Source organism: Chelonoidis abingdonii, chromosome 26 (assembly GCF_003597395.2).
Source record: "Chelonoidis abingdonii isolate Lonesome George chromosome 26, CheloAbing_2.0, whole genome shotgun sequence".
Taxonomy (NCBI): domain Eukaryota; kingdom Metazoa; phylum Chordata; order Testudines; family Testudinidae; genus Chelonoidis; species Chelonoidis abingdonii.
Window position 1 is genome coordinate 6,109,477 of NC_133794.1, and position 27,046 is coordinate 6,136,522.

The window sequence follows — 27,046 nt, forward strand, 5'->3', positions numbered from 1 at the left end:
ACATCCTGGGAGGGGCACCATTCACAGTCCCAAGAGCGCCTTGGGAGCTGTTAACCTTATCTCATAGGCATTTTCCAATCCTCACTAAAACCCCAGTGTACCATGGATTAATTGCTCTCAAGCCCTTTTATTCCAGGCCTACAGTTTGTCAGTTTAGTCAGGAGCAGAGACGCAGAGTGCCTGATGGCGTTACTATGACGGGCGAGATAGGGACAGGCGGGTGAGAGGTGAACCTCTCAACACCTGGAAGTCTGCAGCGCAACAAATCAGGACTTGCACCAATCCTCGCACATTTGTTCTCACGCCTCTCCAGGACTGAACTCCTGAACGGGCATACCACCTCCATCGACACAAGGTATTGACTCACCAATTAGAAAACACCACCTACCGGGTGGATCCCCACGCCACAGGCTGCTTACTACAGCGGAGATCCGAACATGCTACAGATGGGTATATCCGCTCATCTCCGTGTTGATGGGCATTCTGGTAGTCTAAGGGACCCAAACCAAATGGGGAATCGCTTTTGTGTGACCCTACCGTAAGCTAATCCGGGATCGTCCAACAACTATTCCGATGCCACGCCCGAGACGCTATTGGAAAGTGGACGTGCCCAGTTCATCTCTCTGACTTAACCAAGGGGTACTGGCAAGTAACCACTAGATGAACCCTGCCCACGAAAGGCAGCGTTCGGTCACCTCTGGGGGGGTATGATGAATTTAATGTATTCCTTTTCGGGCTTTGCGAAATTGCACCCGCCACATTTCAGAGACTGGTAGATGTCTACTCGCAGGACTGGGGCGAATATGCAGTCATGCCCTACCTCGATTGATCCCTTCGGTTGTTGCGGGGGGAGGGGGGCCTTATTTTTTTCTTCCTGACTCCTGAGCCCCGACACCATTAGAACACCTGAACAATGTCTCTTGAACCGTATCACAGGCAGGATCTTAACTGTTAAGGCCAAAAAGTGTTCAATAGGCCAAAACGAGTAATTACCTGACATAGGTTGTGTCGAGACCAACCATAACCCCCTACAGGCCAGGTGGAGCTATCCAAACGTGGCCTTGTTCCAAAGTCAAAGCACAGTCCATTTTCTTAGGCTTGGCCGCTTGGTTATAAGGCGATTTTGTACACCTACAGCCAAATCGCATGCACCATGACCGAACTTGCCAAAAAGCCTCAGCCACATACAGTTAAATGGACTGATGAGTTCAGACAGCCTTTACCCCACTTAGGCACGACGCTTCACGTCTGACCCTGTGCTACGGGCCCCCGGACTTTGGACACCATTCCTAGATCCCACCGATGGCACTTCTGAAGCGTGGTATAGGCGCAGTTCTTATCAGACGGCTCCGATCAGAATTCCATCCTGTCGTGTTCCTCAGCAAGAAACTATCGGAGAGGGAGTCACTGGTCAGTCGTGAAACAGAAATGCTATTGCCATTTGTGTTCCGCCTGGAAGCTATGCCCCTCGTTTGGGGACGGCTGTTCCGCTACAAACTGAACCAATGCTGCGCTAAGTGGCTTCATACAGCCAAAGGCAACAACAAGAAACTTCTTCGAGTGGAGTCTAGCTCTCCCAAAATTTGATTTCGAAATTCGGACTTCATTTCAGGCTCTTCTAACAAAGTAGTGATGCACTCTCCGTGAGAGTTTCCAGAATACACTAGTTTAAATTTTCTGACATGTATGAAAGTCTTGTACTTTGCTGCTTTATTTCTATGTGCTTGTGTGTATTCCTCTGTTTAGTTTTTAAGTTTTTCGGTAGAGATCCCTTCTCCAGTGAAGTTTTACTGTCGGTGATTTGTTGGGGGCGTGTCATAAATTGGATAGGTAGTAGGTTAAGTTTCTTTTACCTGAAAAAAGGGTAACCGAACACTGACCAGAGCCTATCAGAAACTGATGTTTAAGTCCGGGGCGGGAATTTGTATCTCGGGGTCTTTGTTGTTTTCTTAGCTATCGAGAACAAGTTTCTTCTTCTACATTTCTCTCCTAACTACCTTCTTTAACATCGTTTTAAGTACCAGGACCCGCATAAGTAATTCAGCTATATGGTCTTTGGGTCTTGTATTTACCATGTATGTTAATTTGCTTGTGCTGGTTTATGGGCTTCTTTTTAATCAGGACTGTTTTTCTTACTTTTATTTTTTGTTCTATTAAGCAGAGCCTGTATTGAGTTTTCTTAAGCAAGATGATTGTTTATTTTCTTTCTTTTTAACCTATGTGAAAGTCTTTCTAGCGGGCGACATAAGGAAAAGCCAGAGCTGTGGCGCTTTTCCTATTTGGTCCAGGAAAGAGCAGACTACGGTAAAGAGACGGAAGATTCTCTCTGTCTCTACGGGTGGTTACCGTTTTCCCTCGCTTCCTGAGCAAAGGGGGAGTGCGAGCCACCAGCTGTGGGTTTTTGCATCTCCATTGATCCTGAGGAAGCAGAAAAGCTGTGGTTTTTGGTTCACACAGGTTAGCCGCGCAGGCAAGCCTGAGAAGGAAGGGGAAGGGGTCATTTCCCCTGCTTTTAGCATCAAGGGATTGGGAATCTGGTGTCCCACAAGGAAGGGTTTGGGAGACACCGACGAGAGGAAAGGGTGCGGATCAGGGCCCATAGATTAATTCCTGATCTGGTGGCAGCGAGAATATCCAAGCTGGTAGTGAGCTTGGGGGAGTTTCAGGTAAGCCCCCAAACTTTGGACGCAAAAGTCCAGATTTGGGACAGGACCAGACTGGTGGACCCTAAAGTCCAGGTCTGGGACTGGACGGCTAGATTACCACAACCTGGTTATAGGGCTGCTCAACTTTCTTAACTTCTACTCCATCCGAGACCTTCTGAAAGCTCCCCACACTGGATCTCTCAAAAGGAAAGTCAGTGGATCCATTTACCACAGAAAATTTCTGGCTGTTAGGAACTGAAACTTCCTTGATCAAATCACTTTCACACCCTTTAGTTGCAGTAAACTGCTTGCACAGATTACCCTGAGGATTTCTTTCCCCAGGAGCTTTTCTAAGCAGCAATTCACTCCTCTCACAACTTCTGCCCTTACCCTCTTCATGTAGGGCTTGCTCTAAAGGACACTTTCCTCTTGCTGGGTCTCACTTACATCCAGAATCACCTTGGGCCCACCAGGCAGATTCCTACACAACCCCCTTGCAGGCAAACTCAGACTCACTAGATAACAGGTTGGAAGCATTCTCCTTCCCTTGGCCGTGAACAAGTTCAGGAATCTTTTCCTTCTTGCTACAAGTTGTCAAACTGTCAGTAGGTAACATGATCAAATCACCTTCATGCTCTCCTTGTGCCCTGGCTAGGGTATCACCCTGAGCAGACAGAGCTGCTACACCGTTTTCCAACCACACACACATTAGCAATGGGCAAACTATAAGCACCAGAATTGTCTGGTCTCTGGGATTTTTGCTAAGACACTAACTGGATGCGACCTAGTTACAGCATCATTCTCTCCAGCAGACAAATTTAGGACCATTCCCTTCCTGTGCTTTAGCTGTATCCACAACCAACTCTGAGACAACTGCACTATTCTCAACCCTCACAGGCTGAAAGGCACCTTCTGTCTGCTCCACAGACAAAGAAAAACCAGAGACACCTTCTTCTTTACCAGACATACAGCTTGGGATTTCCTTTCCCTTGTCCCAGCACACAGGGCTGTTCATAGACAACTGCTTGGAGACTGAGGTAGCTTCCTCCATAGGCAAGTCAATACCCCTGACAGACACAGGCACATTTCCTTTACTGTCACATTGCTCCACACAGGAAACAGGTAAGGGATAGGGACACTCATCTTCCACTATCCTTGTCTTCCCAAACTGCTGACTAGACACAGCCATCAGCTCACAAGGCTGCCTAGGCTCCTCCAAAAACTTTCCCTACCAGGCACATGGCCACTCCCAACAGACACACTACCACTTTTCTCACTACACTGAGCTACTGCCAGCAAATCAATCACAGTTACCCATTTTAGGTTCACTTTTACAAGCAGCACTAGCCAACAATCCAGAACCCATTACAGATCTCCCCTTTCCTTCCTCAGTTAGGGCTTCAACCTGACCATCTACTTTAGTTTGCTCCTGAGAAACATTTTTCTGACCAATTAGATGTTTCTGCTCTTGATTTAACTCCAGATTCACTTCTGAGACATTAGACAGACATTCAGAAACTCCCTTCACAGACACACTGCTTTCTTGCACAGGCAAACAGCTGTTACCCACCAGGTTAGAATCCCACCTCACCCTGGCCAGAGCAAAACTGGTTACACACAGAAAACTGGCCAGAGTAATACCACATATCAACATAGTTATAAACTGGATTGTCAAGAGGATACAGTTTCTGCTGTTCTTCTCTTGCTTTTTTGACTTGGAGCCAGAGTCTAGCTGTCTCCTTCTCAGAAGCCAGAAGCTTCTTATGTGATTTTTCTTTTCTCTTAGCAGCTTCTCTCTCTCTCCTCTGCCTCCTCCTTTCTTTTATCAGCTTTTCTCTCTCTCTCAGCAGCCTCTTTCTCCAGCTGGGCCAAGGCTTGCTCCTCTTGCATTCAAGTTTCTGCCAGTGTTTGCTCATGTTCAAACTGCAGGCTGTCCCCCAGGGCTTGCAGTTTCATTGCTTCTGCTGTTGCTTTCTGGCTCATGGTCACTGATCTTTAACCAACAAAACTCTTAATACTAAAATTTCAAATTTGGATAGTGTGGGGTTCTGATCTAAAGTTTAATTGACCTGGTTCTGTGGATCCTGCCAACTACGCCACTGTGACGATGCGGTTCTGGCGGGACCCAACTGAGTGCCAATTCAGGACCAATTACTCAAACAGGGCAGTTACAACCCCAGGCTGGAGTTTTTCCACCTCTAAGGCCTGGTCTACACTACGCATTCATACCGAATTTAGCAGCGTTAAACCGATTTAACCCTGCATCCGTCCACACTACGAGGCCCTATATAAAGGGCTCTTTGAACTGGTTTCTACACTCCTCCCTGACAAGAGGAGCAGCACTGAAATTGGTATTGCCATGTCGGATTAGGGTTAGTGTGGCCGCAAATCGACAGTATTGGCCTCCCGGCAGTATCCCACAGTGCACCATTGTGACCGCTCTGGAAAGCAATCTGAACTTGTCTACCTGGCCAGTGCATCCAGGAAAAGCCCCGTGAACTTTTGAATTTCATTTCCTGTTTGCCCAGCATTGGAGCTCTCTCGTCGGGTTGGCCATGTCGTTCCCATCAGAAGAGCTCCAGCATGGCTGACACTACGGGAGATACTGGATATCTGATTCGCTGTATGGGGAGACATCTTTCTATAGAGCTCCTGCTCAGAAGGGAAATGCCAAAGCTTGAAAAAATCTTGCTCTAGATACGAATTCCTAGCACAGTGCTGGTGACACGTACGGAAGCAAAGTATCAAATGGACGTCCTGGCAGGGGGGGAACTGGGGACTCAGGCATTATCCCAAGAGATCCCCGCGTCTCGTGAAAGCATTTCTGCTTCTTTGGCTTGAGCCCCAATGCCTGTTAGGGATCAAACAACACTTGTCCGATGGTGGTTGGGTATAGCTCGTCAATTTACACCCCTTTCCCGCCTGTTGAAGAATGGTGGAAAACCAGATTTCTGCCTCTTCTTAACACCTCATTCCCGGACGTTTGGTCGTGCACTGCACTTGCTAGTACGTGACGACCGCGTGTGATACTCAGCAGACATCCCTCTTCCTTCACTTTCCTAGTGCGTGGAGTATCACCCAGAAACAGTGTGTCGAGAAATCTGTATATCGTTCGTCCCGTGAGTGCTCCTAGGTGTTGCTTGGTGAGAAGTGTTGGCGCGGGACCCCTTGAGGTAAAAACGAGGAATGCTCCCGGTCAATATCACTGAGCCGGTACAAATGCTGGGCATAACGTCCTCCTCATCAGCACTGGACGGATCCATCAGCCAGCCATGCATTCCCCGCGTCCCCTTTACGTGTCAAACACCCTAAGTTCTGTCCTGCCTGGACTGTACTTCAGCACGGGATGGCTGCCTCCCCTTCTGATTTTATCCTTGCTAATCAGTAAGTGTCCTCTCTTCCCTCGCCATCGTTATAATTAACCTTTCATCACTCAATGGGAGGGACAACTGGCACTGGCTAGCCCAGGAGAGTGGGAGGAGTCTCTCTCTCACGGCTTTCTTTACATGGTGTTAATAGCCATGGTGCCTCTTTTTCAGTTTTTCTACTGTGTTTCTGACAATGACTTGGGGCTTTGCTTCCAGTTATTAAATCTGTCACAGAGTGTGGGGGGGTCCGGGCCGGCCCCCCGCTATCCTGCGACTTCAATTGACCTCTCAGCCAGCCAGCAACACAGAAGGTATTTTAGACAACAGGAACCAGTCTAAAACAGGTCTTGCCGTACAGACACCGTGAGCCCTTTATTAGACCATTCTGGGGCCAGGAGGCCACAGCCCCATTGGGAGGCCAAGCCCCATCGCGCGCCCTCTCCGTTTCCCAGCCAGCTCCAAACTGCATCCTCCAGCCCTCACTCAGCCTCCCCAGCTCCTCTCTCCCCAGCTCGTGTCCCCTTTGTTCTAGTTTCCTGGGTAGAGGTGTTACCTGGCCTCCAACCCCATCCTGGGTTCTTATGTTACTAGCTCAGGATCTTCCCTTCCCCAGTGCGCCAGTCCTAGCAAAACTCCCCTTGCCACCTTCCCAGTGTCATATTTCTCATTCAGCATTCAACAAAGCCTCAAGAACATTCCAACTTTGTCCAATGTCATTGCCCTTGCTGCCTCTCCGCACCGTCCTGAGGGAACACAATGTGCCCCTGCCACGCCACGCCAGCCTAGCCCACCGGAAAGGAAAGGGGAGGTGGGATTCCTCTGGGTTTTTTTTTCGCTGAGGTCCGCTCGTTGGCTGGTGATAAGGGGCGTGAGCGGAACGTAGTCTTGCGGATTCAGCTGATTGAGATATGACCCCGGCCGTTCTCTCAATTGCACAGACGGCGTCCCAATAAGACCATTGGTAGTCGTTTTCACAGTTGATTCATGGTATCCTTTCGACAATGCTCGGCGGCCTGCTCCTCCAGCTGGCAGCGCTTGATGTAGCCAGCTTCAGAGACGCCTTCCACCATCGCATAGCAGAGTGTGTTAGAGGCGGCGTTAACCGTCATTCTTCCTCCAGGCCAACTGTTCATGCTTAGTGTTTTCCTGACTGTCCTTGGGTGTCTCCGCCACCTGCTTCCCCAGCGGGGGCAGGCTTCATGCTGCAGCCAAGTACGTCCACTACATTTTTGCAGCCAAGGAATGAGAGATTCTAGCCCTGGGACTCTCTGTGGGTGCTGCAAACTCCCCTTCAAACACCCTGCGGCGCCAAGCTTCCTTCTCTACTCCGGGTAGCAGCTTGTGGTGTGCTGTGCAAGGGGGCCCCGAGGCTGCCGGCACTGAGGCCAATGAACTGCCATGTGCTCTTTGGCTGTCCAGACACCCACGGGTATAACGCGGCCGGCACTCGGAGCTCGAGGGGTTAACCGCAGCGGGCTGAGACCCACGGGCTCTGGGTCCTGCAGTCCAGACCTAGACACTGTGCTCCACATCAGGTGTGCTCTGGGCGGCCCCGTTCAGGTTCGTCTGCTCGGCCGGCTTGGCCTGCTGCTGTCTGAGCCGGTACTTGCGGATTCTCTTGGAGCGATAGTACATGTAGCCCCACGCGGCTAGTCCGGCCCCAGCAGCAGCCGCACCTACCAGCCCCAGGACCAACGGCAGGATGTGGAAGTCTGTTAAAGAAGGAGCGAGGTTGAGAAGGACAAAGAGCTGGTTCGGCCTTGTGGGGTGGGCAGTGGGGTGGGACTCAGGACACCTGGGTTCTACTCTGCTCAGCCACTGGCTTTGGGTAAGTACCTCACCCGCTCAGTGCCTCAGTTTCCCCTGCCACTCTTTGCCTTTTAGATAGTGATCTTTCTGGGCGGGGACTGTCATGCTGTGTCTGGGCAGCAGCTGGAACAATGGATGCCCTGATCTCGGCCGGGGCCTGGGCAGTGCCCAGCCTGATGGGGCCCTGGTCTTGGTTGCTGTTCTGTCATATTACATATAATTAGTAACAGGAGGAGTTGGGACAGAGATGAAGCTGAAAACCGTCAGGCTGCAGGATGCTGGACCCATCCCCGCTCACTCCCGGGTGGGAGTGATGCCAGGATGCACTCCCTGAGCCTGGGGGCAGAGGTTGTGCCCTGGCCAAGCCTGCAGAGCACAAGCCACATTGATGGAACGGCCAGACAGGATCATTAGGTCTGCCCATCTGACCTCCAGCAGGACGTCAGACCAGACTGGCAGCCCAGATCCCCATACTGAGTCCCATGGATTGATTTAGGAGCCCAAACACACACCCCTCAAGGGGCGGCTCCAGGCCCCAGCACGCCAAGCGCGTGCTTGGGGCGGCAAGCTGTGGGGGGCGCTCTGCCGGTCGCTGCAAGGGTGGCAGGCAGGCTGCCTTCGGCGGCTTGCCTGAGGAGGGTCCGCAGGTCCCGCAGCTTCGGACCTCCCCCAGGCAAGCTGCCGCAGGCAGCCGCCTGCCATGCTTGGGGCAGCAAAATCCCTAGAGCCGCCCCTGCCTAAATCCCATGGAAAGTCAATGGGGTTTTACCTGAGACCCATTCACTTTCACTCCTAAATCCCCTTGGTGCTTTGGAATCCCCCCCTCTGGGTCACCTGCTGGAGGATCCACCAAAAGCCACTTACACTCCACCTGAACAGTCACCTCCCGGCTGGCTGAGCCGTGTGCGTTGGATGCTTTGCAGCGGTAGGTCCCGGCGTCCTCTCTCCTGACCTGCCGCTGCACCCCGATGCTGACAGACACCCCGTCCTTCATGCACTCCACGGCTGGTGCTGGGTTCCCCCGGGCCAGGCAGGAGAAGCTTTGCTCCGTCCCCTCCTTCCAGATCCACTCCCTGGGACAGCCGGAGTCGTCCATCCTGGGCCCGTCTGGAAGCGAGAGGGGGCGGTTGGTAACACTGCCCAGTGCTGTGTAGCCCCATCTCCTGCCCTCCCCTGGGGCTGCTGCCAAGGACGGCGGCTCTCCCCTGCCACAGAAGCCTCCTTGCTGGGCTCTCCCCGCTGCCCTGCCAGGCACCAGCAGCCCTGCTCTGGGGCAGCACAGGGGGCCCTGCGGGCAAGGCAACAGCCTGGACTTGGGAGCTCTGGGGTCAAGCCCTGCCTCTGCCATGGCTGCCCAGTGTGACCCTGGGTCTGATTCAATGGGGCCCTGATCTCGGCTGGGGTCTGGGCAGCGCCTGGCACAGCGGGCCCTGATCTCGGCAGGGGTATGGGAGCACCCGGCACTGCGGGGCCCTGATACCCTAATGCCAAGAACTGATTGGACCCTTCCTGCTTCTCCACATGGGCACCAGTGATACTGCTAAGAATGGCCTTGAGCGCATCACTGCAGACTACGTGGCTCAAGGATAAAGGAGTTTGAGGTGCAAGTGGTGCCTTGTCCATCCTCTTTGTGCAGGGAAAAGGCTTGGTAGAGATCGCTGAATTGTGGAAGTCAACGAATGGCTACGCAGATGGTATCGGAGAGAAAGCTTTGGATTCTTCGACCATGGGATGGTGTTCCAAGAAGGAGGAGTGCTAGGCAGAGACGGGCTCCACCTAATGAGAGAGGGAAGACCATCTTCACAAGCAGGCTGGCTAACCTAGTGAGGAGGGCTTTTAACTCGATTCACAAGGGGAAGGAGAGCAAAGCCCTGAGGTAAATGGGGAAATGGGATACTGGGAGGAAGCACGAGCAGAGAGTGCAAGAGGGGAGGACTCCTGTCTCAGACCAAGAAAGCAGGACAATCAGCGAGTTATCTTAAGTGCCTAGACAAATGCAAGAAGCCTGGGAAACAAGCAAGGAGAACTGGAAGTCCTGGCATAGTCAAGGAACTATGATGTGATTGGAATAACAGACTTGGTGGGATAACTCACATGACTGGAGCACTGTCATGGATGGATATAAATCGTTCAGGAAGGACAGAAGAGGTGGGGGAGTTACATTGTATGTAAGAGAGCAGTATGACTGCTCAGAGCTCCAGTATGAAACTGCAGAAAAACCTGAGTCTCTGGATTAAGTTTAGAAGTGTGAGCAACAAGGGTGATGTCGTGGTGGGAGTCTGCTATAGACCAGGGGGGTGAGGCTTTCTTCCAGCACCTACAACAAATTACTAGATCGCAGGCCCTGGTTCTCATGAGGGACTTCAGTCACCCTGATATCTGCTGGGAGAGCAATACAGCGGTGCACAGACAATCCAGGAAGCTTTTGGAAAGTATAGGGGACAATTTCCTGGTCCAAGTGCTGGAGGAACCAACTAGGGGCAGAGCTCTTCTTGACCTGCTGCTCAAACAGGGAAGAATTAGTAGAGAAAACAAAAGTGGGTGGGAACCTGGGAGGCAGTGACCATGAAATGGTCGAGTTCAGGACCCTGACACAAGGAAGAAAGGAGAGCAGCAGAATATGGACCCTGGACTTCAGAAAAGCAGACTGATGACTCTCTCAGGGAACTGATGGGCAGGATCCCCTGGGAGAACAACATGAGGGGGAAAGGAGTCCAGGAGAGCTGGCTGTATTTTAAAGAATCCTTATTGAGGTTGCAGGAACAAACCGTCCCAATGTGTAGAAATAGTACTATGGCAGGCAACCAGCTTGGCTTAACAGTGAAATCCTTGCTGATCTTAAACACAAAAAAGCAGCTTACAAGAAGTGGAAGACTGGACAAATGACCGGGGAGGAGTATAAAATATTGCTCAGGCTGCAGGAGTGAAATCAGGAAGGCCAAATCACACATGGAGTTGCAGCTAGCAAGAGATGTTAAGAGTAACAAGAAGGGTTTCTTCAGGTATGTTAGCAACAAGAAGAAAGTCAAGCAAAGTGTGGGCCCCTTACTGAATGAGGGAGGCAACCTAGTGACAGAGGATGTGTGGAAAAGCTAATGGACTCAATGCTTTTTTTTGCCTCTGTCTCACAAACAAGGTCAGCTCCCAGACTGCTGCACTGGACCAGCAAGTGTGGAGAGGAGGTACCAGCCCTCTGTGGAGAAAGAAGTGGTTTGGGACTATTTAGAAAGCTGGACGAGCACAAGTCCAAGGGTCCGGATGCGTGCATCCAGGGTGCTAAAGGAGTTGGTGGATGTGATTGCAGAGCCATTGGTTATTATCTTTGAAAACTCATGGGGACGGGGAGTCCCGGATGACTGGAAAAGGCTACTGTAGTGTCCATCTGTAAAAAAGGGAAGGAGGAGGATCCGGGGAGCACAGCCATCAGCCTCACCTCAGTCCCTGGAAAAATCATGGAGCAGGTCCTCAAGGAATCAATTCTGAAGCACTTTGAGGAGAGGAAGTGGTCAGGAACAGTCAACATGGATTCATCAAAGGCAAGTCATGCCTGACTAACCTAACTGCCTTCTATGAGGAGATAATTGGCTCTGTGGATGAGGGGAAAGCAGCGGACGGTTATTCCTTGACTTTAGCAAGCTTTTGATATGGTCTCCCACAGTATTCTTGCCAACAAGTTTAAAGAATGAATGGGCTGGATGAATGGACTAATAAGGTGGATAGAAAGCTGGCAGATCATCGGGTTCAACGGGTAGTGATCAACGGCTCCATGTCTAGTTCAGCCAGTATCAGAGTGCCCAAGGGTCAGTCTCAGGGCCAATTTTGTTCAATATCTTCATTAATGATCTGGAGGATGGGATGATTTGTACCCTCAGCAAGTTGCAGATGCTAACTGGGAGAGTGGTAGATACGCTGGAGGGTAGGGACAGGATACAGAGGGACCTAGACATATTAGAGATTGGGCCAAAAGAAACCTGATGAGGTCAACAAGGACAAGTGCAGAGTCCTGCACTTAGGATGGAAGAATCCCATGCACCGCTACAGACTAGGGACCAAATGGCCAGGCAGCAGTTCTGCAGAAAAGGACCTGGGGGTTACAGTGGACGAGAAGCTGGATATATGAGTCAGCATGGGTCCTTGTTGCCAAGAAGGCTAACGGCATCTGTGGGCTGTATAAGTAGGAGCGTTGCCAGCAGATCAAGGGACGTGATCATTTCCTTCTATTCAGCATTGGTGAGGCCTCATCTGGAGCCTTGGACCCCACACCACAAGAGGATGTGAAAAATTGAAGAAGAGTCCAGTGGAGGGGCAACAAAAATGATTAGGGGGCTGGAGCACATGACTTCTGAGGAGAGGTTCATGGAACTGGGATTGTTTAGTCTGCAGAAGAAGAGAAGTGAGAGGGGATTTGATTGCTGCTTTCAACTACCTGAAGGGGGTTCCAAAGAGGATGAGCTCGGCTGTTCTCAGTGGTGGCCAATGCCAGAACAAGGAGCAATGGTCTCAAGTTGCAGTGGGGGAGGTCTAGGTTGGATATTAGGAAACATGTTTCACTAGGCGGGTGATGAAGCATGGAATGGGTTACCTAGGAAGGAGATTCCACCCACTCCCTTAGAGGTTTTAAGGTCAGGCTTGACAAAGCCCTGGCTGGGATGATTTAGTTGGGATGGTCCTGCTTTGAGCAGGGGGTTGACTAGATACCTCCTGAGGTCCCTTCCAACCCCGATATGCTATGACTCTGTGACCCAGTGGATTTCTCTGGCCGCTGCTGCACATGAATGGCGCCCAGGTCACAGGCACAAGGAAAGTCACTGTCCCAGCCGAGTGCGTCTGAAGAAAAGCTTGTGGGAGTGGAGCGGGAGGATGGGCCAGGAGCCCTGGGTTCGAGTCCTGGCCGAGGCTCTGGGGGGCTCAGCGGACATGTGAAAAGGGGGTGTTGCTTCCTGACTGCAGGGGGGTGAGCACAGAGCATAGCCGGTGGTGACGGGTCCGGAGCTACATCTCAGACTGAGCCGAGGCCCTCTACTCACAGAAGACAGTAAGCCTGGCGGACGTGTGTTTCACAGCCGGGATGCCTGAGTGAGGCCTTGCTTCACACGTGAACTCCCTCCCGTCGTCTTCCTCACCAGCCGTCAGCTGGAACTGCACAGGGGGCTGAGCGGGGGCGCTGGGGACCAGGACTCGCTTGGCGTCTCTGAGCTGGAGCAGGACGCCCAGGGGGTCGGCCTCAGGAGAACGGCACGTAACGATTACGCTGCTGTTAACGAGGGTCCGGGACTCAGTTACCTCCAGAACAGGCTCGGGGAGACCTGTAAGGGACCAGGACAGAGCTGCTGCTTGGCCGGGGCTGCTGATCCCCCTCCGAGGGGCCGCATGCTGGCTCCCCGGCAGGATGCTTCATTTGATACTGGACAAGTGAAATGGTCAAAGCCAGCTGGGGCCTGGACACAGCTGGCCCCTTCAAGTTAACCCCCAGACCCCAAACGGAGTTAGGCCCAGATCCCATAGGAGTTAGGTGCCCAGTTCCTCCCGCAGGTTGCTCCACGCATGGACTGGTACCTAAATCCCCACGGCTCCCCTCCGCCCCACCTCTCCCCTCCAGCTCCGGCCGGCGAGGGCTCCTTTCTCTGGCAGAGCCCGCTCCTCATGCCCTGCGTCAGGGTACGAACCAGCCTCTCCCCAGTGGGGCAGGCCGGGCCAGGGGCAGACTGACCCCCGTCTTCACATGGCTAGGGGGGCTCAGTGGCCTCTCCCACTCCCTTCCAGTCCAGTGTGGCTCTGACTCTCTGGAGCCGCTGGGAGAAATTCCCTGGCCTGGGCTACGCAGCCGCTCAGCCGTGATGGCAGAATGGTTTGTTGGGAGCATCCCCAGCTCAGTGGAGCGCCTGTGTGGAAGGGGAGCCGGGTCAGAGCCCCACAGAGGGGCTGTCAGGAGACGAGTCCCAGGCCAGGCTAGGACTGGACGTGGGAGCAGGGAGGGGATCTGGTGCGGGGGGACCCGTGGGAAAAATTGGGCCGGGGAGGGGGGAGCTGAGTTCTGCTCTGGGCTTGGGGCGAGTTTCAGCTTGAAAACGCCAATGGAAAGTCCAGGGGGTGGAACTGACATGAACTGAAACCAGCCCCCACAGGAGCTGAACCCACACATCTGCCCAGCCTCCATGCCAGCCCAGCCCACAGCGCAGACGTCACCCACCAAGCCCCCCGAACCTTCAAAATCTGGGCAGGCCCTGTTCTGGGTGCGGCCGGGATCCCCCCAGACACTCACTGTAAACGAGAACGCTCTGCCCTGCGGATCTGGACACAGGGCCCACGGTCACGGTGCATTTCAGCTCACGCTGTCCCGGGAACAGGGACCAAACCTCGCCCTGGGCGGTGGCCGTGTCGCCCGATGTGGTGACGGTGAAGTTCAGGCTCTCTCCCCCAAAGGACAGGGTGAACCGGGCCTCTCCCACAGTGGGGAAGACCCCGGCCACCCCACAGCGGGCGGTCGCCCTGGTGCCCACCTCGATATAGAGGGAGGTTAGGAGCTGGGGCTCCTCTGGGAGATCTGCAGCGGGTGAGAAAAACCATGTCAGCAGAGGGTGCAGGGAGCTGGGCAGTCAGGCAAAGCCCCAGTGTCCCCTGAACTGCCAGCACCCAGAGCTGTGTGTCTGGCACCCAAAGTGAGTCTCCAGTGCATGGAGGAGCAGAGGGTATGGTGCATGGAACAGTGTCTCCTGGTGCACAGAGGAGCAGTGAGCATGGCACATGGAGTGTGTCTCTGGTGCACAGAGTGGTGTGTCTGGCACATGGAGCGTGTGGGAACTCACCATAAACCTTGAGTTCCACTGCAGAAGAGCTGTTTTCGAAGTGGGGCCCGTGCGGTGTCAGGTCCAGGGCTGCGTGGCAGGTGATCTCCTGCCCGTGGTCCCGTCGCTGAGGGGTGATCTCATGGGTCACTGGGATGTTGTTGGGTCCGATCCTGGTATGGTTCTGGAAGGTCTCCGTGTGCAGGGTCTGTGCCCCCCGGCGGATGGTCATGGTGAGGTGTGCGACGGGAGCCACATTCAGAACCCAGCACGTCAGGTTATAGGCCCGTCCCAGCTCCATCTCAGGGAGTGGCTCCAGCACCACCCGCTCCGGCGGCCCTGGAGCCAGAGGGGGAAGCACCCGAAGGTCGGTTAATCGGATCCCGTCGACCTGGGTGCTGCTGAAAGGCGCCGCTGGGGGAAGAGCCTGGAAGGTGCATCCCCGCGCCCCAGGATGGCTGAGCCCTGCCCCGGAGAGGACCCTGCTGGCGGCGAGAGCCAGGCTCAGACTTGCTGACCGGCCGGCAGGGGCTCTATGTGGCGCAGGGGGTTGGGATGTGGATTCCTGCCCTGCCAGGAGCCAGACTGAGCCCCCCCCCCTCCCAACAGCTGCCAGAGGGTAACAACCCGCAGGTGCTGCCTGGCTTAAGGGATCAGAGCCAGTGTCCCGTTCCATGCCCCACCCCCCAGCCAGTCCCCTGCCCTGGGGCCAGAGCCCAGCTTTGTACCCTACTGTCTGCCAATGACTTTGCTCTTTCTCTAGCGCTACACTGCACCAGAAAGTGTCAGTGGCACAAAAGCCGCCCCAGGCCCACTGCAGCTGGGAGCCAGTGTAGGGTTATCATTATCTGAACTTTCGAAGAAGAGGACACTTGGGGGGGGGGGCAGACCTGCCCCTAACCACTCCCTCCCTCTTCCTGCCTCCTGACTGGCCCCCACAGAGCCCCCAACCCATCCAATCCTCCCCCTGCTTCCTGTCCCCTGATCTCCCTCTCTGGAACCTCTGCCCCTAACTGCCCCCTGGGACCCCACCCCATATCCAAGCTTCCCTTCTCCTTGTACCTGACTGCCACCTGCCTGAGAACCCCCACCCCTAACTTCCCCCCTTAAGATCCCACCCCCTTACCTGTACGCCTGAATGCCCTGGACTCCTATTCACACCTTCCACCCCCTAACAAGCCTCCCCCAGATTGCCCTTACCCATCCAAACCCCTCCACCCGTTCCCGTCTCCTGACTGTCCCTGAACCCTCTCACACACCCCCAACCCGACAGCCCCCCCAGAACCCGCGACCCATCCAAACCCCCTCACTCCTGTCCTCTGGGGAGGTGCTCTCTGAGCCCTATGCAAGTGGCTCATTCTGGCCAGGGGAGCCACTCTCGTCAGCCGTGCTGTGCTCTCCATTGGGTGGAAATCCAAGAGTTTTGAGATTTTTACAAAGTCCTCCTGGACAGCTATTGAAAATCCCCAAATCTGCGACATGTCCGCCGGCATAATCTGGACATATGGTAACCCTTAGAGCAGGCACTTACGCTAAGAAGGAGCATGTTTGCAGGCCGTCACCTTCATAATCTCCACCGCAGACGAAGTAGCACTGAGGGGCCGACACCCACACTCCGTGTACGAAGGAAGAAAGGCCGCCACGCCAGTCCACTTTTACTATCGGTTTGAAGGAGTGAGCCTCAGGGCCACCTGGCACCCAGGATCTGGCACGTGTGGTTGCAGTTTATCAGACAGACCCTCTCGGCTCCACCATATGGAGCAGTTCCGCGTGAAACTCTCACTGCAAAAAGCACCTGCGCGGCCCCTAAAATGGCCCAAATGAATCTGTCCTACGTGGCCTACACCTCCGGGCGATACAGCCCAGTGAACTGAAGAAAGGGAACATCAAACCCCCACTCCCTTCAGAGCCAGGAGACAATCCAGCAGTCCTGCTCCCAGACCCCATCTGCTTCCTTAATCACTAGGCATCACTCCCTCCTAGTGTTACATAGAAGGCACCTCATTGACCGTTCGAGCAAAACAAATCATGTCACCACCTCACTGCCAGCGTCACTCCAAAGTGGGGTGCTCCCAGCCCAGCCCGGTCCCACTAGCATCCCCCTGGGGACACGCAGCCTGAGCCCAGCGAGGGGGGAGGAGGGCACTTTAAGGCCCGGTCAGCACTAGATAGAAGCAGCAGCCCACATGCAGAGGAGCCCCCGGGAGGGATGCTGGTAAGGCCGCTGTGGTGTCTCCTGGCTGAGAGAGAGGGACAGTACAGGAGTCAGGGAGCCGGGTGGGTTCTCTGTCATCAGAGGGTCCCAGCCCACGGCATAGTTTGACCGGTGACGTGGCCAAGGCCTTCCCTGATGAGTGACTAACGCGTCACGAGCGGGGCACGCCACTCTGCACAGTCAATAGGTTCTGCCAGGCCCCTCGCCTATGCTTCTGGCTGGCAGTGGGATGAAAGTGCTGCCTGAATCGCACCGAAGGACAGGCACTGCCAGGCGCTGCAGGCGCACAGCCTGTTTTTGCACGGCCACGCCCAGCTGCGTCAGCTCAGATGAACCAGACACACAGCAGGAGGATGTGATGGGAACCCCTGGACGTTCCCCTGATCCGTGTGATGAAAGCGGTTCTGGCAGGACCCAATACTGAGGCTGCCAATTTTCCAGGACCAGTTGCCTCAAAACATGGCAGCTCACAGCCCAGGCTGGGGTTTTCCAACCTTTAAGGCAAAACACAAACCAAAATCAGCCAGACACCCAAAAAAGACTTTGATTCACCCCATGGCGAACCACAAGTCACACAAGCAATGTTCCCGTAGACGATCCAGTCTCCCAGTTTACCACAGTCCCACAAGCGTACCTGAGGAGAAGCGTTATAGAAAACCAGCACCCCAATAAAAAAAACGTATCTTCGATCACCAGAAGGGCAAGCCCCAGACCGGTCATATTTCACATTCAGATCTTACCCACAAATCACAGTCGTTACCAACCTCTACGAACTCTAAATATCTAAAGGTGTTTCATAAAGGGCAATCTAGTAGAGCTGAGAGCTAGATTGTTAAATGGAATCAATTACATCCAGTGATGGCAAAGTTCTTAGTTCAGGCTTAGCAGTGATAGAATAAACTGCAGGTTTCAAATCAAATCTCTGAGAAACATCCCCAGCTGGATGGGTCATTCAGTCCTTTTGTTCAGAGCTTCAGTTGTAGCAACAGTCCTCCAGAAGTAAGAAGCAGGATTGAGACAGATGAAGATGAGGCCATCAGCTCTTATATAGCTTCCAGGTGTAAGATACTCTTGTTCTTACAGTTGAATAACTGCAAATGAGTCTGCAGTCACATGGGCAATCCTGCACTTTGCTGAGTTACAAAGCGTATCTACTCTCTCATGGTCAGTTGTGTAGCTGATAGTCCATAATGGCCTCAAGCAGGCTGGGCAGAGCTAACACCCACTTGTCTGGATGTCACCAGAAGCACAGCACAAAATTTGAAAATACAGACAGTACATATGTACAAAGTTCCTCCTTTACCTTGGTGGTCATGCGCTTATGGCGAGATTTGTTCACTCAGTGATCTTCCCTCTTGCGTAACCCACAGTCTGGTCACCCCCTCTGTGTCTGATCAGGAGTGGGAGTTTTGGGGGAAGCCGGGCCCACCCTCTACTCCGGATTCCAGCCCAGGCCTGTGGATCGCAGCTGTCTATAGTGCGCTCCCGTAACAGCTGCATGACAGCTACAACTCCTGGCTACTTCCCATGGCCTCCTCCAACCACCTTCTTTATCTCACCACAGGACCTTCCTCTTGGTGTCTGGATAGCTTGATTTCTGATAATTCTCAATCCTCCAGCGCACACCCTCCCATCCCAGTCCCAGTCCATCCCGTCCAGTCCCAGTCCCAGTCCAGTCCCAGTCCCAGTCCACCCAGTCCCAGTCCAGTCCCAGTCCCTGTCCCAGCTCCTACACACACTTCCTCTCCTCTTCACCTGACTGCAGGTGAGCGCCTTTTTAAACCCAGTGCCCTGATTAGCTGCCTGAATTGGCTGCAGGTTTTCCAATGTAGCTATCTCCACTGCCTTCTAGAGAAGATCTTAATTGGCCCAGGTGCCTTGATAACCTGGAAGCAACTGCCATTTGGTCACCCAGTCCTAGGGATTTGTTTAGCCTGGGGCTAACATACCTGTTCCTCAGGACTTTACTGTAGCCATCTGGCCTTGCCCCATCACAAGAGCCAATACTCGTAACTTCAACTACAAAATGACACAGACACCATAATCATAACCAGCAACCCAGAACCTGGCCTTGCACACCTTATATTACCCCTTTTACTTAAGATTTGGTGCCACCACAGGACCTTGGTTGCAAACCATGTTCTATATGGTCCCAGTTTATATCAATAACATCACACCCTGCTAGTTAGAGATCAGCCCAGCCCCTGCGTGCCAGCTTTAACCACCAGCCCACGCTCCCCTGCCAGAGCCAGGGAGGGAACCCAGGAGTCCTGGCTCCCAATCCCCCCTGCTCTAACCCACCAGCCCCCCACTCCCATCCCAGAGCCGAGGAGAGAACCCAGGACGTTACCCCCGACAATGGTGGTGCTGGCTGGAATGGCGGAATGAGGGCGCAACCCGGGGGGAGTGTGTGCGGAGCTGTCTGAGATAAGGGGACGTCCCAGGAAGCCCTCAGCCAGCTGACAGCCCTGGGCATGGAGCTACCTCGCCGCTCCTCACGGCCGCCTCTAGGTGCCCTGCCCTGGGGGTGTGTCCACATGACACTGAGTCGTACCTGAGCCAGCTTTGCTGCAGCTCTTGCGGGTGCCCCAGCAGGGAAGCCGTGGCAGCAGGGCCGTGCCCACCGGGACCTAGGTAATTCCAGGGGCGGCTCTAGCCCATAGGGCTCCAGCGTGACAGTGATGGGCGCTCACATGGCTCGGTGAAAGCCAGCACGGGGACATCTGCCCACACAGCACTGGCACCTCTGGCTGCAGCAGACAGGGCAGGGCAGGGCAGGGCAGGGCAGGGCAGGGCCCTTGGGAGTGCCCTGGGGGCTTCCACCAACCAGCAGCGCTGAGCCCCAGCCAGGGCCAATGCCTGGGGGAGGGGAACACTGCCAACCTGCTTGTCACTCAGGGTGAGAACTTGCTAATTTGTATCCTACCTATTGCAATGCTAAGCTCAGTCTGCATGTTCTGTTTCAGTTGCTTAATGATCTGCTTTGTTCTGTTTGAACCACTTAAAATCTGCTCTTGTGGTTAATACATTTGTTTTGTTTCTGATTAAACCTAGTTGATGTAATTTCTACCAGGGGGCGGGGGGCAAGAAGTTGGGATCATCTCGTGTCACATTGAGGAAGAGGACGGATTTTTTGTGACCCACACACCGCCTGGCTGTGGGGATCTGTCCCAGCTGGTGGCACAGAGACCACTTAGCAACAGAGATTAGTGAGTTTGCTTAACAGCCGATTGGCTTCTAGCTCCTGCCCTAGCAACTCATGCCCTAAGCTCCAGCAGTCCCAGATTTGATCCCAACGCCCGGGTCTGTGGGTGTTACTCTTGCGCTGTGCAGATTTTTCTATACAGTGCAAGACAGTATTATTTTGGGTTTGTCTCCCAAAGGGGTGTGCCCGTGAGTGCTGGGGGAGTCCTCTCACCCAGAGCTGACCTCAGTCTGTGTCTGCAGTGACACCAGGCAGCTCTGTGTTCTTGGGGAACCAGGGCGCAGTATCCAGCCTGTCTGACTCATGAAGGACCCCCACCCCCTGCTAGCCTCTGCTTGAACCAGAACGGATCAGAGAAAAGACTTGCAGAGAGCAGTGAGGGGCGATGGGAGACTCACCCAGACCCCCCTGACAAGGGTGAAAGGATTAAGGCAACTCCCCCAGACTCATCTGCATCGAAGATGGGACAGGGCGGCATCGCCATTAGCTACAGAATGGAGACCAGAGATTCCAAGGCAAGAACTGCACTGAACTCTGGGACCAGAGGAGCAGGGAAGCAGTGCATCCTGGGGGATCTCTGCTCCAGATGTTAATGAATCCGCACCTGCACGCACCAAGCTCAGCAGTTATCAGACCAATTCTAGTAATAAATCCTTCATTGGGATCCAAAATAGTGAAGCCGCCTAATTGCATTGTGAGCTCCCTGGAAGGAACATCACCCATTTAGGGATCTGGGGCAAAAATCTGAATAGGGATTGGTCCTGCTTTGAGCAGGGGGTTGGACAAGATACCTTCCAGCCCTGTTATTCTATGATTCTATGATCAGCTCCTACGGTGTAGCCTGAAGAAGACCCTTGAGTCATCAGTTTACCTATCAAGAAATCTAGTGTTCTCCCGTGAGCCATTGTTTCTCTACAAAAACCCTGACCCATGTTCAAGGAAGTGTTCTGATGCAGGGAGCCAAACTCTGCCTCTTTTTCTGCTTTGCTGCTCCGGCCGCCCCACAGGTTTGTTTTTTCGCTTGGGGGAGCAAAAAAGCCAGAGCCGGCCCTACAAGTGGGTTACGACCAGAACACTTATAACGTGAAAGTGTGGATAGAGATGTGCTGAACCTGGGGCATATGAGGGTGGCAGCTTGAAAGTGCTGCTTGACCCAGCCTACTGAGTCCAGGGGCATATAAGGGGGGTCAGCTTGAAAGATTGATTGACCCGGTCCGCTCAGACTTGCTTTGTTGGAGAGAGAGAGAGAGAGAGAGAGAGAGAGAAAGAGTGTGTGCGCGTGCGTGCAGGGCCAGCTTTAGGAAGTGCAGGGCCTGATCTGAATACCCAGTGGCAGTCCAGGTCTTTGGAAGCGGGTCCTTCACTTGCTCCAGGTCTTCTGTGGTACGGAAGGACTCGCCGCCGAAATGCTACCAAAGACCCGACCTCCGCTGGGTGAGTAAAAATTAGAAAGGCGCCTAAGTTAGGTGCTCTTCTTTAGGAGGTGGGGCTCTCTTAGGTGTGGGGCCTGATCTGGGGGAATTGGCCTAGAGCTGGCCCTGTGTGTGTTCGTTCACCTGGTTGTGGGGCTGCGGGAGCCCAGCCCTGGGGAACCGAGGTCCTGCAGGGTAGCTCCATTGGGAGGGGATGTGCAGCAGGGAGAAGAGGAGCTCTGAATGAACACACACTGACACAAGCAGCACATTGACAGAATTACAACCCCCTCTCCCCCGAAGAGTAACCCAAATAAATGAGCGTACCCCAAAGTAACAGGCACATCTGGTAACAGCAGCAGGGTGTGGGCCTACCTGGGTGTGCTGCAAGAGGCCGGAGAGCCTAATTCCCAAAGCAGGGTGAGGGAGCCCAGGCTGGGGGAGCAGGAGGGGCTCAGGAGGGGAGCAGGTGAGGTGACATCCCAGAACGGGGGTCCAACCCATCACATTCTCCCTCTGCCTGGGCTGGCTGGGGCCAGTCGATGTCGGCCGGGCAGCCTTGCCTTCTGCTGGGCTGGCCGCCGGCTGATTCTTTGACGCCTGGCTCGGAGGTGCCTTTCCCCATGTAACTGCTCAGTGCCCGGCTGCGAGGGGGAGCGTCTGGGTCTGAGCCCAGTTTTCTGTACATGCCAGTGTGTAAACCTCTCCCCGCGGCCTGGCTGCCAGGCACCCACACTCAGCTCGCCACACGCCTTCCTGCAAGGCCTGGCACCACATGTTACCCTGTGTAGCCTATAGGATTAACCCGCTGGCTTGCACAGATCGAGCTTTTCTTAGCGTTCAAGTGTTTGGTTTATTGTAACAGGTTTAAAGATTTATATAAAGGTGAGTTTGGCTGTAATGCAAGGGCCCTACAGGCCAGATCCTGTATGCAGAACTCAGGCAAAGTTAGCATCTATGTCTGGGGCCTTTCACCCAGAGAGACAGATAATGCTAGAATGGCACAGGGGGGTTTCCAAGGCTGTACCCTCAGACTTAACCGGTGCACCACCAGGAAAGAACCGACATAATCGGGACAACAAAAATAGTGTGTGTGTGTGTGTGTGCGTGTGTGTGTGTGCAATCTAATGTCATTAATATGTCTGTACATGTCATCAATGCGCTCAGACAGACCAGCCTATGGCACACAAGACCCTAACATTTTTGTGGGTGAGAACTGAAGGTTGGGCACAGGGGGAGGGTCCAGGCATCTGGCCCCTATAAAAAGGGCCTGGCTAGAGGGGGCCTGGGCTGGTTTTTCCTAGAACGTTCTAAGTTCCAAGGGGACTGGACGAAGCTGCTTTCCCGAAGCCTTTGCTCTAAGTTGTGTGTGTCAGGTTTTCATTTTCAGTTTAAGTTAGTTAAGTAAACTTGAAGTTCACTCCGATAGCTCTTAGCTCCAGCTTCTTCTAAGCTCTGCCCCCTCAAGAACCCCCGAGGCGAGGCTGGGCCTGTGTCTCTCACCACCAGGTTATCAAGGAAGGGTGTGAGTGTTACCCAAAGCTTTGTAGCATATAACACCGTAACACCATCCGTATCTTCTGAATAGCAGCAACACAATTGTAATTTTGTAACTCTGATTATTTTACCATTTAATTACTACTTCATTTCTCTTAATAAAAAGTCTTTACGGCTCTATCTGTCTCAGTGGGAGCTTCCTGTCATCCCTCCGAGGGCCCTTTGTAAATTCTGTGGAGCCTGATTCAGGCCAAGAACCTTATTATCTTCTGTTGAAACAGACTGGTGAGCCTGAAACCCACATGATCCAAATTCATATTATTAACCTCCTCAATTAGGCAACAGACCAGCAAGCCAGGCAGGAAACTCCAGGCATGTCTGACAGGGATTTCCCGGGATCCAAGGCCTCTTCAGACCCCTAAGACTCTCACCTGAGGCATAAGTAAAGAGTTAGAGCAAGATTCTGTGTCTTGCTCGCTCACTCTTAAGAGCACAAGAACCTGATTTCCGGTGACTGTTTCCTGTTTACGTGGTCGGACTTAGCATTTTAGCTCAGAGGTTTTGAATTTAATCGTGCAAGATAAAGAGTAACCGTGTTGTTATTTAAAGTGATACGTGCATTTAAGGGGCTTTGTTGAAGGTTGAGTTATAACAAATGCTGCCCATAAGATATTAGCAGTAGCATTGGGCCTGATGACCCATGCTAGCAGTGGTGGGGGAGTTGATAAATCTATGTATTAATTGCTGCCAAGAGGCCGCAGTAACTCAGAACTTGTACAGTTCGAGCTACCTTATTTCAGTCCCCTCAATTCTCCCAGGCTGCATAGCTGAGCTCTCTGCCTCAGTTTCCCCCAGTTTTTTGGCAGGCCCCGACTGGAAAAGAGACCTTTAAATCAGCTACGAGCCATCGAGCGAAGAGAGGGGAACGTGCCCCCTCCCCTCTATCATTTACTTGGGACTAGTTGAACTAAGTGTAAAAACCTGTTGGGGAGGGTGTTTCCTGTGGTTTCTGTGAAGGGAGCCCTCAGTTTTCAGAGTAAAGAACAGCAGAGTGTTCATTATACATTTCTTATACAGGCAGGTCAACAGTGAAGTTTTAGAATTGAAATGAATTCTGTGTTATGTGTTAAGGTGAGTGGAGCAAGCGCAAGAGCAGAGTTTGTCGGAGTTACCCGCAGTCTGGCTTTAGAAAACTTTGCCAGAAAAGACATTCAGGAACATGGAGAAGGTTTAAACAGCTGAGGAATAGTGAGATGATCTCTAAGCATTGTAACCTGTGGGGTTTTGTGAGTGAGCTGTTTGATGTAGAAACAGAGCAGAAAAAAAGGCTAAACTGGTAACGGAAATAGCTCTTGAATGTCGCTTGTGGCTTGTAGTTCGCTGGGAAAGTAACTGAATAAAAAATTAGTTACTCAGAAAAGCCCAGCAAACTTTGGATGAGGGAGGAAAGTTATTCAGGATTTAATGAATCGACTCCATGTAGTGTCAGAGGAGCGGTCAGTGCTTTTCCAAAACAAGCAGGAGTTAGGAAAAACAGTAGAACGGTCTAGGTACCAGGTACAGGCAGCAGGAAAAGAAGCACATTATTGGCAAGAGCGAGTGGCTGCCAGATTAAAAAGACTGGATGGCTATAAATCAGTCCGAGGTTGGCTGTTGGAAAGAATCAAAGAGTTGGAAACAACGGGAGAAGCATTAGAGGAGGACAAAGAATCGGTTCCCATCCCTACTGGCATGGTGGAAGCGATGGAGATAGAGAAACCTGCAGGCCAATTACTAGAAGGAGGGCGAGAGAGTTAGCTCAGGCTGATACGGTACCTTTAGGAGCGGAGTTGGAGATTGAGTCTCAGGAGCCACTGGCAGTCAGGAGAGGAAGTTGGTGTTGCAGAAGCTACTAGCAGTCTGCAGATAGGAAGAGGAAGTCCCAGGGTGGCATCACAAGAGGCGAAGTTATGTAGAGGAGGCCACTAGTGATGTAAAGAATGAGATGAGCAGAGCAAAGGGGGAGGAGATATCCTCTCCTCTGTTAATGTCTGCAGTGCCTTTAGAGACTGCAATTGTTCAGGGACTAGAAGAGGCGGAGTCACAAGTGTCATGACTATGTAGTAATCTCTAGGTTACAACAGAGAGAGATACAACAACCAAGGGATGCAATTCCTGCTCCTCCACCCAATGTTACATTGGCACCATATAGATCAGGAGACCCAGCCCCTTTGGGTGGACACTTATTGGCATTTGGGCAATCATCAAGGTTGCCTACATCCCTAGGATTTCATGGACTCTCTACACCTCCTTGGTATATGCTGGTCGCCTGGTGCACTGGTAGAACACCCTACTACACCAGATCTTAACGGACTGACAGATGTCCTGCATCAGTGTGGAGATGCCTTGAGTGTAGGACTTACAGGTTTTATGGAAAGTAACTCTGCTCATCCAGGATTATTTCCAGAGGAAAGTTCTAATCACTCTGATGAGGAAAATGTGGATTTGGGTAGGAGAAGTCAAAATATAGAAATTATAGATTCCAGCCCAGATAGAAGCCCATATCCCAATCTGGAGAGAAGATCCTTAGATTCTAATTCTGATTGCCCTGTAGCAGTTGTTCCAGATATTAAGACCCTAGATCTGATAGCTAAGCAAGTAGGGATGATGGAGGATTCTTCGGTTGCAATGCATGCACAATGTGTACAAGAAACAGCAAAAGTGTTTGGCTTACCAAGGAAGATTGGGTTAAAATCTTACAACTCACAGTGAATCGAGCATTAGGGAGTACTTTTGCCACCTGAGTTTAGGGTAGGAGAAAGATCTTTTAAAGACACAGTAGCCCTCTTGGAACATAATCAGCATCTGGGGCAAGCTGGAGTGACCATCCTGTCTAATCTAAAGCAGAGACCTAATGAGTCCCCCCATCAATTTCACCTGTGGTTAAGGGCAGCATGGCACAGTCACATGAAAAAGGAAACAGATGAGCCACTGTGCGTCAGTTTGTTGGTCAATAACTCTCTTCCCCATTTGCAGGCAAAGGTTAACATGCATATAACTGATGGCACTTCTTTGAAGGAGGCAGTAGCCTTACTGGCCAAGGCATATTCTCAAGGAGGCCCTAAAATAGAAGCCTCTGTTGCAATCCTTCAGGAACCATGAGCTGATCCCACCGTGAGGATTGAGGACCCCCAGGGTTAGGCCGAGGTGTTCCTACCTTCTCTAGCTACCACCGTTGGCAAAATGACCCTAACCCACTTAATAATCCTGGCCCTTCGAGTGGATGTGCCCCTGTCACGGACTCACAGATCATGCCCACACTTGGCCCTGTGCGGTCCGTGGGGGGTGCCCCTTTCAGTGAGACAGCCCTTCTCAGAGGTCCACTCTCTCTCAGGGTTAGGCCCCTCCACCTCCTGGAGCTATACCTCTCTGAGCCTTAGCACCAGGGCCGGCTTTAGGCCAATTCCACCAATTCCCCCGAATCGGGCCCCGCGCCTAAGAGGGCCCCACACCCAGTGAAAATCCGTTCCCTGGCTAGAGGCGCCTTTTTAATTTTTACTCACCTGGCAGCGCTTCGGGTCTCCAGCGGCACTTTGGTGGCGGGTCCTTCGCTTGCTCTGGGTCTTCGGCGGCACCTTGGCCTAATCCATATACAGCACATCCCAGTGCTCCATGCATCCAGGTGGGCTCTGCCTGCTTCCCCATCGCCAGACCAGCGCGAGCCACTCCTGCTATCCCGCGCTGGGTCTCGGAATTCCCGCAGGCCTATCTAAAGCCCTGCGCCTCTGTCCATTTGTCCCTTCTCTCACAGGTAAACAGGGTCCGTTAAACAGGAAGGCCTGATGTCCCTCTCCTCGCAGCTTCGTCGTCTGGCGTGAAACCGGTCTGGTCAGGTCACCGGGGTCCTCAATCTCTGCAGCCCATCATCCTCACCACCTGCCAGAACCCGGTTTGTGTCTCCTGGGACTGGGGGCCCCGAGTCCCTCTGCCGGTCCTCTTACGGTCCTCTGTAACAACAAACTCCCTCTCCCCTCACCTCGTTAAACCAGTAACACCCAGGGACATTGAGTCCCACCCCCTGTGCATGCAAACCTTGGAAAAGACAGAAAACCCCAAGAAAACCCCCACTTC

General features: G+C 52.9%; 2 protein-coding genes across 2 annotated transcripts in view; both read right to left on the bottom strand.

Annotated features, from left to right (window-relative positions):
* The window catches only part of LOC142045968 (intercellular adhesion molecule 4-like), a 31,456-nt gene extending 12,160 nt beyond the window's left edge, over positions 1-19,296 (bottom strand). Inside the window, exon 1 of the mRNA XM_075061020.1 lies at positions 19,173-19,296. The gene's annotated coding sequence lies outside the window, so the exon portion shown is untranslated. The remainder of the gene's footprint in view (positions 1-19,172) is intronic.
* LOC116831999 (uncharacterized) overlaps positions 1-27,046 on the bottom strand; it is a 70,547-nt gene that overhangs the window by 28,491 nt on the left and 15,010 nt on the right. The window contains exons 9-13 of the mRNA XM_075061235.1: positions 14,629-14,946; positions 14,085-14,366; positions 12,850-13,128; positions 8,687-8,929; positions 7,532-7,725 (exon numbers count right to left, since the gene is read on the bottom strand). Coding sequence (XP_074917336.1) covers positions 7,532-7,725; positions 8,687-8,929; positions 12,850-13,128; positions 14,085-14,366; positions 14,629-14,946 — 1,316 coding nt within the window. The remainder of the gene's footprint in view (positions 1-7,531; positions 7,726-8,686; positions 8,930-12,849; positions 13,129-14,084; positions 14,367-14,628; positions 14,947-27,046) is intronic.